Source organism: Galleria mellonella, unplaced genomic scaffold (genome assembly GCF_026898425.1).
Source record: "Galleria mellonella isolate WM207_F2 unplaced genomic scaffold, CSIRO_AGI_GalMel_v1 utg643, whole genome shotgun sequence".
Lineage (NCBI taxonomy): Eukaryota > Metazoa > Arthropoda > Insecta > Lepidoptera > Pyralidae > Galleria > Galleria mellonella.
In genome coordinates, this window is record NW_026442135.1 from 960,143 (window position 1) to 974,395 (window position 14,253).

Sequence of the window (14,253 nt, forward strand, 5' to 3'; positions counted from 1 at the left end):
ATAGAAAATGGCTACCGTTTTTGCGCATGTCACCCTTCAGCCCTTCAGCCAGACGTGACGTCATCACCAAATAGGGATGTTTTACATCCCTCTAACGTCGATATTATAACCCTTTAAATTATTTTTATCACAGTTGTGCAAAAATAATGTTAAATGAGATATACTAATATATATAATAAGTACCACTGGAGATATAATACAGCGCCCTCTAATCTAAAGCTAATACAAGTTTGGATATAATTATGGGCACTCAACTATTGATTACTTAAAAACTTTTTTGCAAATAGTTATGATACATTACTTTGGATTTGGAGTTGTCTTTAATAATATGTGTCTCAAATCTTTTTGCAAAAAATTCTTAATGTCTACTGTCATCTATTAGTCCTCTATGATTTTTATAAAGTCACTGAAAAAGTACGTTACGACCTATAGTTGTAGTTGAGTTGGGTGTATTGAATTGGATGCCAGTATTTTGGAGAGTCCAATTATTAATTACATGATGTTAAAATGGGGGAATGGGGAACTGAAAATGCACACATTTAAGAGGAGAAAACTAAGAAGTAACACATCTGTATAGCTCAATCTTTGGACGTACTTCTTAATTATTAATTTTATTACTTTAATAGTAAGGAGGGTGACGTGAAAATGCACCCTTTATTAATGCGGTGGTTGGTTTAATCGATATCGAAAACACAAAGGTAACCCATCTCTAGTAAACTTTCGATGTCGGCAGTCAGTGCAGTAAGCGCGCCGCGGATGTTCGCATATCGCGTCATCGATTCCATATTTGAATGAAAATTTTGAAAGACGAAAAAATAGTGTACTTTTATGGCCAGTCTTATGATAACTCAAACAATCAGAATAAGAACATTTTTATTTTTAAGATCTTGTGTAATAAATTGCGTAAGTGTGAATTTGTTATTATATTCATTTTGCATAATTATGCATAAAGAAATTGGATAAGTATAATTTACGATAACAGGAGTATAATAATATTGCGTTCACTGATAACATTTTTTTTCAGTTAATTAGTTTAAATTAAGAACGTGTATATTTTTTAGGAGACAAAGTTAAAGTTGTTTAAGTGCATATTTTTTTCTCTATATAAATAAAAAAAAATATATTGGAATCTATACAAAATATAAATTGAAGTAGTAATTAATTGTAACCACGTTGCACCCACCTGGCATATAGAGTAAAAACGTGCATGCTATTTTACAAGTCCTGAAGGTATTTTATTGATTGTGCGCGGTTCACGGGCTGCAGGGATGCGCTGTAAGTCATGAGGAAGGTCAGGACTCTATTCCTGGATGGTTCAGTCACGTGTATTAGTCAGAGCACGTGATCATTGTTTATGTTTTTAATTTTTATTGTGTCCTAGATAAAGTATTTTCGCCCTATAATAATATTTTGTAATGTAACAGGACTTTTCCTTTTGGAAGAGAAACTTTTTTATCTTTGTATCTAGTCTCTTTCAACTAAAAAAGAATATATTTGTGTTAATTAAAAATATATATTTCTTTATACCAGAGTATAAGTAATAGTACTACTACATTTAAATGAAACGAAATTTTTGATGATTACGTGATGATGACGCAATAATGTGACGCACTTATATTGACCAAATCATTTCCAACTACCCCTACGCCAATTTTTATTCAAATAGGGTCACAAATTTAGTCATAAAACGTCATAAATAATTAATTTCACATATAGACATACTATTCCTACTTTAACTGATTCCTAAATAAAAAGTATTTATCTTGGATGTGATTTAATTCTATACTTGTCTCTGTCGATTTTATCATCTCTATTTTGCAGAAATTGCAATGATTTATATTAAATTATGTAAATAAATTACTCTAAAAGTACGAGGTTTGTCCGGAAAGTACGTATAAAAGTTTTTTAAAAATTTTATTTTACAATTATTCAGGTAAATCAATTTTATCCCCTTCAAAGTACTCCCCCTGTGACATAATGCACTTGTGCCAACGCCGTTTCCACTGTGAGAAGGCTCCTTGAAAGTCCTCTGGTTGTAGGTTTCTCAGCTGCCCCGTCGTAGCTTTTTTTATCTCATTTATGTCCCCCAAATGCCGCCCCCGAAGTACCAATTTGGTTTTTGGGAACAAGAAGAAGTCACACGGGGCCAAATCCGGCGAATAGGGGGGTGTTCGGTCACCGTAATGGAATTTTTACTCAAAAACTCACGGACAACAAGAGAGGTGTGGGCAGGGGCATTGTCGTGGTGAAGAATCCAACGCCCCTCTCGCGCCAATTCTGGACGAACTCGTGCCACACGAGCTTTGAGGCGTCTGAGCACATCGACGTAGAATTTTCCATCAACTGTCTGGCCTGGAGGGACGAATTCTTGATGGACAATCCCCCGAACATCGAAAAAAACAATCAACATTGTCTCGGCCCTCTCTGAATCTTTTTAGCCACTTGTGGACGGTTGGTTCCTTCACAGCATCATCCCCATAAACTGTTCTGAGATCGGCAAAAATTTCACGGCCATTCTTGCCGAGTTTCGAGAGAAACTTGATTACGACGCGCTGCTCTTCAACGGAAGCGGGCTCCATGCCGACGGGGTTTCGTTAAGAGGTAACTTCACAGATGGCGTGACAAGCCAGTTCGCACCGCACGGCGGTCAGACCAGAACTGAAGCATTGTTAGGGACATAAGGAAGGGGTCCTGCGCTTACCTGGCCTCCCCACTCCTCTTTCTCGCATTCCAGAACACTTTTATACGAACTTTCCGGACAGACCTCGTATTAATCTAGTATTATAAATGTGAAAGTTTGTAAAGTTGTCTGTCATTGAATCACGTTCAGACGAATAGATTGAATGTAATGTAATGTAAATTGGACTCTCTTTTCCGTGCTTAACCTCTCATTTAGGCAGTTGTGCATATGAGTCGTGGCTAGTACAGCCAACTCGGGGGAAAGGGATTGTTAGTAATGGAGACTGAGAATCCCATTGCTAGCAATATACCCAACCAGGTCGACCTCCTCGTGGTTCTACCTGGAAACTATCATGGTTAATTCCTGATAAATTCATCATGATGAGCTAATTGGCCTGTTTTCATTCTCATCTATCATCCTTCACTGGTGCTCCGCCAGCATATCCCGTTAGCGCAGGTGGGGTTATCATACCATTTTCACCGATCAAAAAAAAAAACTAGGTGGGGAGTGAAGGGGAGGGGAGTCGCTAATGCATTAAAAGTGAGGTGAAAATGCAAGCGAGTCAATTGATCCAACGTGACCAATAATACATCAGAAATTAATCACAATGGTTTCCAGGGTGACCATGAGATCAATTTGACAGGGTATATAGCTAACAATGAGGCTGTAAAACCCTATTATAATATTAATAATCCCTTTTCCTCTTATGCAGGGCTTCTTAAATTTTTTGCAGTCACGGACCATTTTCACAATTTAAACTATTCCACGGACCTCTGTCAAATGACATTTTAGTTAGGTCCTAAAATTTAGGAAAAGAAAAAGGATTTTTTATAAAACAAAAAAACTTTTAGTGGTAGCTTCAGTAGATTCTATTGACCTGACGACGACGATGCGTCTCGTCGAGTATGCTACACAATTTTCTAATAAATATTTTTACAGTTGACTGACCTATTGCGGAATCCTGATACACACGCCACGGACCCCTAAGGGATTCGTAGACTCCACTTTAAGAAAACCTGCTTTTTTTTATACCACTGAGGTGTCAAATTAGCATATGGCCCACCTGATGGCAAACGGTTTATGATGGGTGAAAATGGAATGGTAACCCCGCCTGCGCTGACGGGATACGCTGGCGGAGCACCAGTGTAGGGTGATCGATGAGAATGAAAACAGGCCAGTTAGCCCATCATGATGAATTCATCAGGAATTAACCATGATAGTTTCCAGGGGGAACCGCGAGGAGGTCGACCTGATTGGGTATATTGCTAGCAATGGGATTTTTAGTCTCCATTACTAACAATCCCTTTCCCCCCGATGGCAAACGGTTACCGTAGCTTATTAGCTACGCGCGCGTTGCCGACCCTGCAGAAAGTTTTTTACCCCCCTTTTGAAGAACCCCATGCAGTAGTCTCTTGGGAAAACCTCGGCAAGGAGCTCATTCCATAACCTGAAGCTCTTATGTAATGATTGAATAACGATGAAATTGCACGTGGATACATGTCGTATCTCTATTACAGTTTTTATTCAACAAAATTATGATTGGCGCCGATTTTCGTTATGTGAATCGAGCGACAGTCTATTTGTCTATGACTCCAATTGAATGTAGCGGAATTAAATCAGAATTGAAATTAGAATGAAACCAGAGGAAGACTTTGTACAAAAGTCGATTGCTTGGGTACCTCTGTCCCATTCGTGTTTCAACCGTGAAGCAGTTGTGTTTGCATGGCTGTGTTTCGGTTTGAAGGGTGAGATATGGCGTGAATTTACTGGGTACGGAGGAATAACACCTGAGTCCTCAGGAATGGCAACGCATGGGGGGTATCATAGGCGAAACAGTATACTCTGTTATGTCCATGGTACTGCTCATCTCTATAGGCGACGGTTACCACATTCCATCAGGTGGGCCGTCAGCTTGTTTGTCATTTTAAGTTGTATAAAAAAAAATCAATAGCATTTTATTTATCTAAAAAAAATTAGAGCCTTCCTTCAACTAAATACGTCAATATTGACGTATATACGTCTGGACAAGTTTCCTTCTTGTTTTTCATCTCTTGTCCTTTATTTTTGGACGTAAAATATCTATCTGTATACAAAATTTAATATTATAACACAAAATTAATAAACATTCAACTATCTACGAATTTTCAAGTTCCGTCTGCGCTAACGGTTTACGTTTGCGGGGCACCAGTGAGGGATGAAAGATGAGAATAAAAAGACAGGTCAATTAGCCCATCGTGATGAATACACCTGGAAATCAGCACGATGATTTCCAGGGGAGACCATGTGAAGGTCGACTTGACAGGGTATGTGGCTAGCAGCGGAACTGGTAGTCCGCATTACTAACAATCTCCTCACCCCAAAATAACAGATTTGACTAGTAGAATAAACAGTTTAAACATGAATCCTGAAAATACATTCATTTTTTGAACAGTCATGTAAAAAGATACAGTATTAATGGTAGGTTAATAATAGAATTAACAGCAATAGCTTACCATTAGCTATGTTGTAGTCAATGTTTCGTGTAATTATCTTTGGGGAACGATTTATCATAAAAGGTCCGTCAACGTTAGCCGTATTATAACGTGACTACCGAATCTTAGTGGCCTTCGAACAGGCTTAGATCAAACACTGTAACGTATAATTTTAAATTGATGATTTGTTTACGCTGACGAGGTGTATCAGATGATAAGCGAGGCTAAATTTAGTTCACTATGATCGATGTTGGCAACCCAACATAAATACATTTATTCTAATGGCAACAGCGCCCTCGCTTGTTCTCCTAATAAAAAATCTAAACTTGATGCATGTGTCTTGTAATTATTATGTCAAATTAATTTTATTACTAATTTCTGGCCCATTCGTATTTCTACCGTGAAGCAGTTGTGTTTGCATGGCTTTGTTTCAGTTTGAAGAGTGGGATATGGCAGTAAATTTACAGGGTACAGAGGAATAACACCTGAGTCCTCAGGAATGGCAACGTATGGGGCGTATCATGGGCGAAACAGTATACTCTGTTATGTCCATGGTACTGCTCATGTTTATAGGCATTACTACTTTCTACTACTTTCCATCAGGTGGGCCATCAGCTTGTTTGTCATTCTAAGTTGTATAAAAAAAAAATTATATTATGGGGAAATTAAGATTTATACAAAGTAACTACAAGAAGCATTGAAGTTGAAATTTTCAAAAAACCTTTCTTAACAAATGTGTGCGTTATCAAATAATCTTATGTTCGAAATTTCAGCTTTTTAGGCTTAGTAGTTTTGGCTGTACTTCGATAGACAATAGACAATCAGTGCAAACGATTTTCAACCGAGTTTAGAAACAATGAGGTTCCCAAATCGGTTGTATTTTTATGTTTGTTACCTCATAACTCCGTCAGTTCTTAATCGATTTAAAAAAATATTTATTCATCTGGAAGGATATATGTGCAGACCTGCTTTATAGTGCCCTATAGCACAGATAATATAATACTATACAGTGCCTATAGTTTGTGTTTTAAAATAAAAATTATTGGTTTTGTCACAATTAAAGGGGAAGACATCTTTAATTATATAATTATAGATTAGAAACACTTTTTTTTAATTAATATAATATATAACCCGAAACCGTGTACAAGTAAATTTTGCTTTGAGAAACAATTTTTGCTTCGCAAAGAAAAAAGTTTTAATCATCGCAAAATGTCTATGGGTCTAACATAGTAGAAAAAGAACTATCGACACAATCAAGTAATATAGTTACGAATAAAAACTCGAACGAAACCTTATTCTTTTAAAATGCGTAATGATTTTGGCAGAGCGTCAATCAATCGCGTGACATCATCAAATGGTCATCAATAGAACGTCGTTTATTGTATTGGCTTTAGCAGACAGTCATCACAAAAGTCCTTTGTAAACTCAAATATACCTACCAATTAGGTACACGGTATAATGCTAACAATAAATTTTGTCTCGATTGACTGACCTGTACGGAACCGTCTCAATGTATTGAAAGGTCAGTGGGACAAACGAATCGATATATCATCGCTACAAACGGTTCATTGTTCCGTACCTATCGTACTGATATCGAGTATATTTATTTTATTTATTTATGCATTATTATGTGTAAGTACATGTAGTATGTGTAAGTCATACTCGCTTTAATGTCTAAATAACAATAATAATAATAATGAATGAGAGGTTGCCGTACTATAAGTACGAGCCCCAGCCGGTCCTCGAAAGCGACAGCGTCAGGCTCTACTGGGACCGATCCATCATCACGGACAGGACCGTTCTTGCGAACAAACCTGATATCGTGGTGATGGATCGGGCACTCTCGAGGGTGTTTTTGGTGGATGTCACTATACCGCATGACGAGAACCTCGTGAAAGCCGAAACCGAGAAAAAGAGAAAACATCTCGACCTGGCTCACGAGGTGACCGAAACGTGGGGGGTGACGTCCACCGGAATCATTCCAATCGTTATGTCGGTGAACGGTCTTATCCCAACCAGTCTGGAACAACATCTCAGACGGTTAGGATTCCGAGGCGGCTCACTCCCGGGGAAGATGCAGAAAGCGATGCTCTTAGATTCTGCCCGCATTGTACGACGGTTTCTCTCCCTGGGGCCCTGAACCCCGGCCGACTGTGCTTCTGCCGGGGGTTACTTTCCATCTCCTCTCTTTAAGAGGGGAGATGAGAATTTTTGTAAAATTAATAGAAGATAATAATAATAAAGATTTATTGCACATAAAAATATACAGTCATGGGGTTACAGAAATTTCAAAGTGAATTATATGTGTATAAAATGTAACATTATGCCCAGCACATTAGTGTCTAAACTAGGCCTAGCCTGTATCTTAGACAACAATGCCTTCAATTGGATACATATTTTCGTGCAGTTTCGCTATATTAAAATAGTACAAGATTCAGTAAACAACATGTTTCATATTAAATAAATTGGTGGGCTGGTTCGTTGGGCTCCCTATAATATGGTTGAACACAACGATGGCTAGCTCATCCGTCATACTCGTAACTGACTACTGCTGTACATAGGCCTTCCTCATAGACTGCCACAAGGAACGGTCCCGAGCCAAAAAACTAGAGATCATTTCGTCCTGGTTAAAATATTATAATTATGATAAATAATTTTTCATTATCTATTGTTTTTGATAAATTGTCATAAAAATGGATTTCGCCCTTAATCCGGCCCTGCACGTAGATAAGTATTTTTTTTGATGGGTGATAATGATATGGTAACCCCGCCTGCGCTAAGGGGATACGCTGGCGGAGCACCAGTGAAAGGTGATAGATGAGAATGAAAACAGGCCTGTTAGCCCATCATGATGAATTCATCAAGAATTAACCATAATTGTTTCCAGGGGGAACCGCGTGGAGGTCGACCTGATTGGGTATATTGCTAGCAATGGGATTCTCAGTCTCCATTACTAATAATCCCTTCCCCCCCCCGTACGTAAGTATTATTATATCATACGCAATATTGACGCATTCACTTTTCTCCAGATATCGCGTGCTGGTACTTACATTTTATAAAGTTTGACAAGCTTTCAAGCTTCCCAATTCATTGCTTGTCATTCCGAATATCGATGCCATTTATTGCGAGAAATATTCGATTTATAATCGAAAATATTTTACAGGATGAAATATGGAATTGTATACAGTCATATGTGGTCATACCACAATATACTTGTGTTTTTTTTAATGAGTGATAATGGAATGGTAAATCTGTCTGCGCTACCGGAATACCAGTGAGGGATGATAGATGAGGATGAAAACAGGTCAGTTAGCCCATCGTGTACAAAAGTCGTGTGCTTGGGTACTTCTGTCCCATTTGTGTTTCAACCGTAAAGCAGTTGTGTTTGCATGGCTGTGTTTCGTTTTGAAGGGTGGGATATGGCGTGAATTTACAGGGTACAGAGGAATAACATCTGAGTCCTCAGGAATGGCAACGCATGGGAGGTATCATGGGCGTAACAGTATACTTTGTTATGTCCATGGTACTGCTCATGTCTGTAGGCGACGGTTACCACTTTCCATCAGGTGGACCGTCAGCTTGTTTGCCATTCTAAGTTGTATAAAAAAAATCCACTAGAATTAACCACGATGGTTTCCAGGGGGAGCCGCGTGGAGGTCGACCTGAAAGGGTATATTGCTAGCAATGAGTCAGTTAGACCCCATTACTAACAATCCCATTCCCCCCAAAGTACTTGTATTAAGTAGGTACTAACTAAACAGTTGATGTACATCATTATCATCATGTCAGCCTTTAACCAACCCTTGGGGGGTTTTGCCAGTAGTTGCCACGCATGGCAGGCGGATTGGCAACCGCAGTCAGCCTTTAAAGGCGTTTTAAGAGGGACACAGCTATCTATCATTCTTGAGAGATGCTTTATCTTTTGCCCATTGATGTACATAATTACTAATAACTACAATTGTAATTCCTTAATAATATTATAAATGTGAAAGCGAGTATGTCTGTTTGTCTGTCTCAATGTCTTAACATCTTAACTGATCACTATCAAATTTGTTATACTTGTACTACACTCGCGAGCAATCAAATCGACTCAACCCTTGACGGCGCACATATGCATTGATTTTACTAAAACGACAAACGTCAATTATAAAAATGATGTGGCGTTCGAAAGCTTAAGATGTCAGCTTTAATTTGATATCATTATCATTGGAATCCATCAATTATTTCTTAAGTAAATGATGTCTGAACGTAAGAGTAGGAAAAATGGGAATTCAGGAAAAGGGCCTAGGTCCCGTATTCCCTTATTGTTTCCCGGGTTCTCGCATCGGTGAATATGGAATAAAGCAGGACATAGACTTTTTATCCCAGTTAGTGAACATATCCCGGTCATGCGGACTAAGTCGTGGGTAAAAGCTAGTAAGGGTTAAAAATTCCAAAATTCTCAAATAAATTACTCTAAATTATCCACACGATATTTTTCTGTCCAAAAATTTCTCCAGCATGTCCATTTCTCCAAAATTTCTCCAAGACAAATTTTTTTATCCAAAACCATAAATTTTCCATCATCCATTCGGTCGTAAAAAAAATAATTAACATCTAAATCTCTTTTTATTACTTTTACGTCTATAAGTACCTACGATTCTTTCGAATATAATTTATTCCATTGACTTTTGCCGAATTTCATTGCAAAAAGTTCTCTCTCGTAATCCAGTACCCCTTCTGAAGACAGGAGGGTGAGGTACAATGGTCCCCTCGACCTTGACACACTTACCTAGCATGGGGCGTCGGCTACCGGCCTACGATTTGCGTTTTGAGTAATAGCTGTATAAAGTGTATATTACACTTCCCCAGACGTAAAAAAAAAGATAATATGATTAAGATGTTAAAAAAATATATCATTCATCTATGGCGCCTGTTTTTTTATGTGGTCTATAGGCGATGGTTACCACTTTCCATCAGGCGGGCCGTCAGCTTGTTTGCCATTCTAAGTTGTATAAAAAAAATGTTTTCAAGAATGTATTGTGTTTGTTTGAACGAATAATTGTATTCATATTTTTTTATGCATCTTAGAATGGCAAACAAGCTGACGGCCCACCTGATGGAAAGTGGTAACCGTCGCCTATAGACATGAACAGTACCATGGACATAACAGAGACTGTTTCGCCCATGATACCCCTCATGCGTTGCCATTGCTGAGGACTCAGGTGTTATGCCTCTGAACCCTGTAAATTCACTGCCATATCCCACCCTTCAAACCGAAACACGGCCATGCAAATACAACTGCGTCACGATAGAAACATGAATGGGACATGTGATAGGTGCCCAAGTAAACGACTTTTGTACAAAGTATCCCTCTGGTAATATTGATACCATATAGGTGGGCCGTCAGCTTGTTTGCCATTCTAAGTTGTATAAAAAAAAGAACTAAAATAATAAAATAAATATTAGTAAGGTAGTGTAATATACTCCTTAGAAAGCACAGTGATGTTTATGTCGCCATAACTTTGATGCGGACTCCTTGATTTTGCTCTTAATTCAATGTGGTTTTTATTGCAAAATATTATTGCTAGCATTGTCAATAAAAACGAAATGGCTATAACGAGTATATTCACGACTGGAATTATAAAGGTGGTGATCAGGTGCAATTTGTCATTTCCTGTATTGATTTATTTATTTATTGTAGTATTGATTTTGATTAATATTTTTGCGACAATATATATATATATAATATAATATAATCTATTTTCGAATATGTTAAAAATCCACTATTTAGTATTATTATTAGATAACAGACTTTTAACATATATATATTAACATATATACATTGTATGTAATATATATATATATATATATATATATATATATATATATATATATATATATATATATATATATATTATTATTATTATTTACAATATACATATTACTCCTAAATAATATAACATTTTATAGAACTATAATGTATTATATTAAATAAATGTACGCCTCAGACAAAAATTTACTACAGAACTCGGTGTCACCCCCAAGGGAGAAGTTACTGCGTTGTGGACCCTCAATCAAGATTATAGAGATTGACAGTTGGATAGTTTTACGAAGGAAACTGCGCTGACATGATAGTTAATGTTACGTAACAATAGCAAGCAATTCGAAAAATATAAGCGATTTCGTATACCAATATAGGAGGTAGGCCTAATGATTGCAAAAAAGAACTACAAAATCTGGTGGTCTACCATGAAATGAAATTCCGAAATTTCGGGCTCAATTTCGTGTTTTTGTTCGTACCGAAATCGACCCAGTAAATGGAGCTTAACATTTCGTTCATCATAAATCCTATCCTAATAGTTCAGAGGGGGGGGGGGAGGGATTGTTAGTAATGGGATCAAATAGCCCCATTACTAGCAATATATCCTGTCAGGTCGACCTCCACGTGGTTCCCCCTGGAAACCATCGTGAACAATTCTTGTTGAATTCGTCACGATGGGCTAACTAGCCTGCTTCATTCTCACCTATCATCCTTCACTGGTACCCCGCCGGTGTATACGGATAGCGCGGGTGGAGTTACCATTCCATTATCACCCATTAAAAAAAAATAGTCCAGAGGAACGTTATTTTTAACATTTTTAATAATTTTAAACGGCATGTATGCGGCCCTCTGATTAGAATTTGGAAACTGTACACAATATATATACCTATAACATGTTATTACTCTCAAATGTGAGGCTAAGCGCGGAAAATGAAGTCCTTTTCACAACATGTTATATTTGACTGAATTGTATAGAGCGAGCGATTATAGACACTTTCGCACTGCATTAAGGTATCTATTCGCTTGCTCAAATTATTATTCATATTTCATTTTCAATAGCAACGATTAACAAGTGCGACAAAATCATTGCGAGTGAAAATCACGTTTTTATGATTTATCATTGATTATATCACAGTGGTTAAAAATAATATTATAATTTCACTAATTAATAACGAATTTAATATAGCAATATCCGTGCCTCTATTGCAAAATGTTTGGCATTGCATTCCAGATCTGCCAAAACCGTTATGTAGAGCTACGCCCCACTGAAAGTTTTGGCATATTTCCAAGTGAAAGTACAGCCTATTTTAATACAAGCGAAATACCTACTTCTGCACTTTTTTTTAATGGGTGATAATGGCATGGTAACCCCACCTGCGCTATCAGTATACACTGGCGGGGCACCAGTGAGAGATGACAGATGAGGATGAAAGCCGGTCAGTTAGCCCATCGTGACGAAATCAACTAGAATTAACCACGATGATTTCCAGGAGGAACCACGTGGAGGTCGACCTGACAGAGTATATATAACATAGAGTATTACTAACAATTCCTTTCCCCCTCTACTTTTGCACTATTCCTATAGACTTATTTAAGGGTGGGGCCGGATAGGCCGTGCCCACCTCAGAATACTCTGGTGCCCACATCTTAGGATTAGGGGTAACAAAGATATAACTGAAAGTACATTACGCACCTTTTTAAAGCGCTAAAAAAATTACTTTCTTAATTATACAATATTATCATACCTACTTGTACGACAATTAGTCCGTTACCCAAAGGTGGTCTTGAAAAGATTGTCTTAAATAAAAAGACCGTTTTACTGTACTTATACAACTGTATCGTTACATTTATTAATTGTCTTGCTGATTCCCTATATTGTATAATGCAAACAAAGTATAAACATTTATTCATTCACTTAAATAATAAAAACCTCGACTACTTTGTTAAGAGTGTACGACTAAAGAGAGAAAGAGAGATGGATTTATCGTAGAAAATATAGTCCTAATGAAAATTTTAATATTACATTTTTGCTTTGTTACAGGGAGAAATCACAACAAGAAAAATGAACATACCGCTGGAAAATGTCTAATTAAAAAAAAATACTAGATTTATTATAAATAAGTCTAAATAAAATGTCATTCATTTAGACGGAGTAGTTCATCAACCCACTCATATGCACAGAGACGGATCAAACGTATTCAGAGATTCACTAAAACTACGACAAAAACTATTAAAAAGGACGACGACATACTTCAAAGTGGTAGAATTCGTAAAAAAAGACGCGATACGGTATTTTACGTATGATTACGAAATACATCAATCATAGTATAAAATATTATGAACATATTCATAGGTAACAATTATCACTCTAAAAATCTTGTTAAATTGAAATTTATTTGATTTCAATAAACTAATAAATAGACAATAAACGATTAATATAGGTAGAGAAAAAAAAAATACCCAGACACGAAATTAAAAAAATAAAATCCATTAACCAAAGAAAAAATTTAAATATTCTTTTCTTTTAAATTTTTAAAAATCGAACTAATTATGGCGGCAAAAGCAGAACCTATTGGACCTCGGAATGGACATGAGTTAGCTCCGTTGAACACACGGGCGGACGGGAGTGAGCGGCCGCATGGTGTCACCATAGTACTGCAAGGATCCAGGGGATCTTTGCAGAGAGATGTGCCTGGCGAGGACAGAGCGGCCTGGTCTGGGAAAGTGCAATTCTTTCTTTCCATCATCGGATACTCTGTGGGATTGGGGAACATATGGAGGTTTCCATATCTATGTCAGCAAAATGGTGGAGGTGAGTACATTTTATTGTACTTTTTATTTATCGTTATCATCGTGTCAACTGTTTACTGTCCACTCCTGAACAAAAGCCTCCTTTTGGAGGGGGGAGGGGGTTCAGTAGCTGATACTCTTGGTAGGCTAGTTGGCAATTGCAGTTAGGCTTTAGTATTGTTTTAAGAAGGATGCTGCTGTCCATCCCTTGACCGTTAAGTTCCCTAGTTCCCTTAGTCGTGTCTAACGACATCCGTGAGAAAGAAAGGGGTAGTCCATTCTATACCGGGACCACACAGTAAAATCGATATTATGGTAATGCAATACATACCAGCGATAATTTATTCGAATTGCATATACAGTCTAAACTATCTTAATTCAGATAGTTCGTACCACGTACCAATGCCTAGGCAGGGTCATATCGATCGGCAACATGCCACCACGCTATGACCTTTGACCTTTCATGTTAACCCGTATAGATTGAAAAAACGAAGCTTATGATCATGTGA

The 14,253-nt window shown here is 37.4% G+C and overlaps 1 protein-coding gene across 3 annotated transcripts in view; it reads left to right on the plus strand.

Moving 5' to 3' along the window:
• Positions 1-734: 734 nt before the first annotated feature.
• LOC113511322 (sodium- and chloride-dependent transporter XTRP3) overlaps positions 735-14,253 on the plus strand; it is a 43,248-nt gene continuing 29,729 nt past the window's right edge. For 2 of the 3 annotated variants that reach the window (XM_026894955.3, XM_052900324.1), the window contains exons 1-2: positions 735-903; positions 12,996-13,766. In XM_026894955.3, the coding sequence (XP_026750756.2) occupies positions 13,505-13,766 (262 nt within the window). In that variant the 5' untranslated portion in view covers positions 735-903; positions 12,996-13,504. Of the gene's footprint in view, positions 904-8,051; positions 8,131-12,995; positions 13,767-14,253 lie in introns of those variants that run through there. The other variant, XM_052900325.1, reaches the window with a different exon arrangement.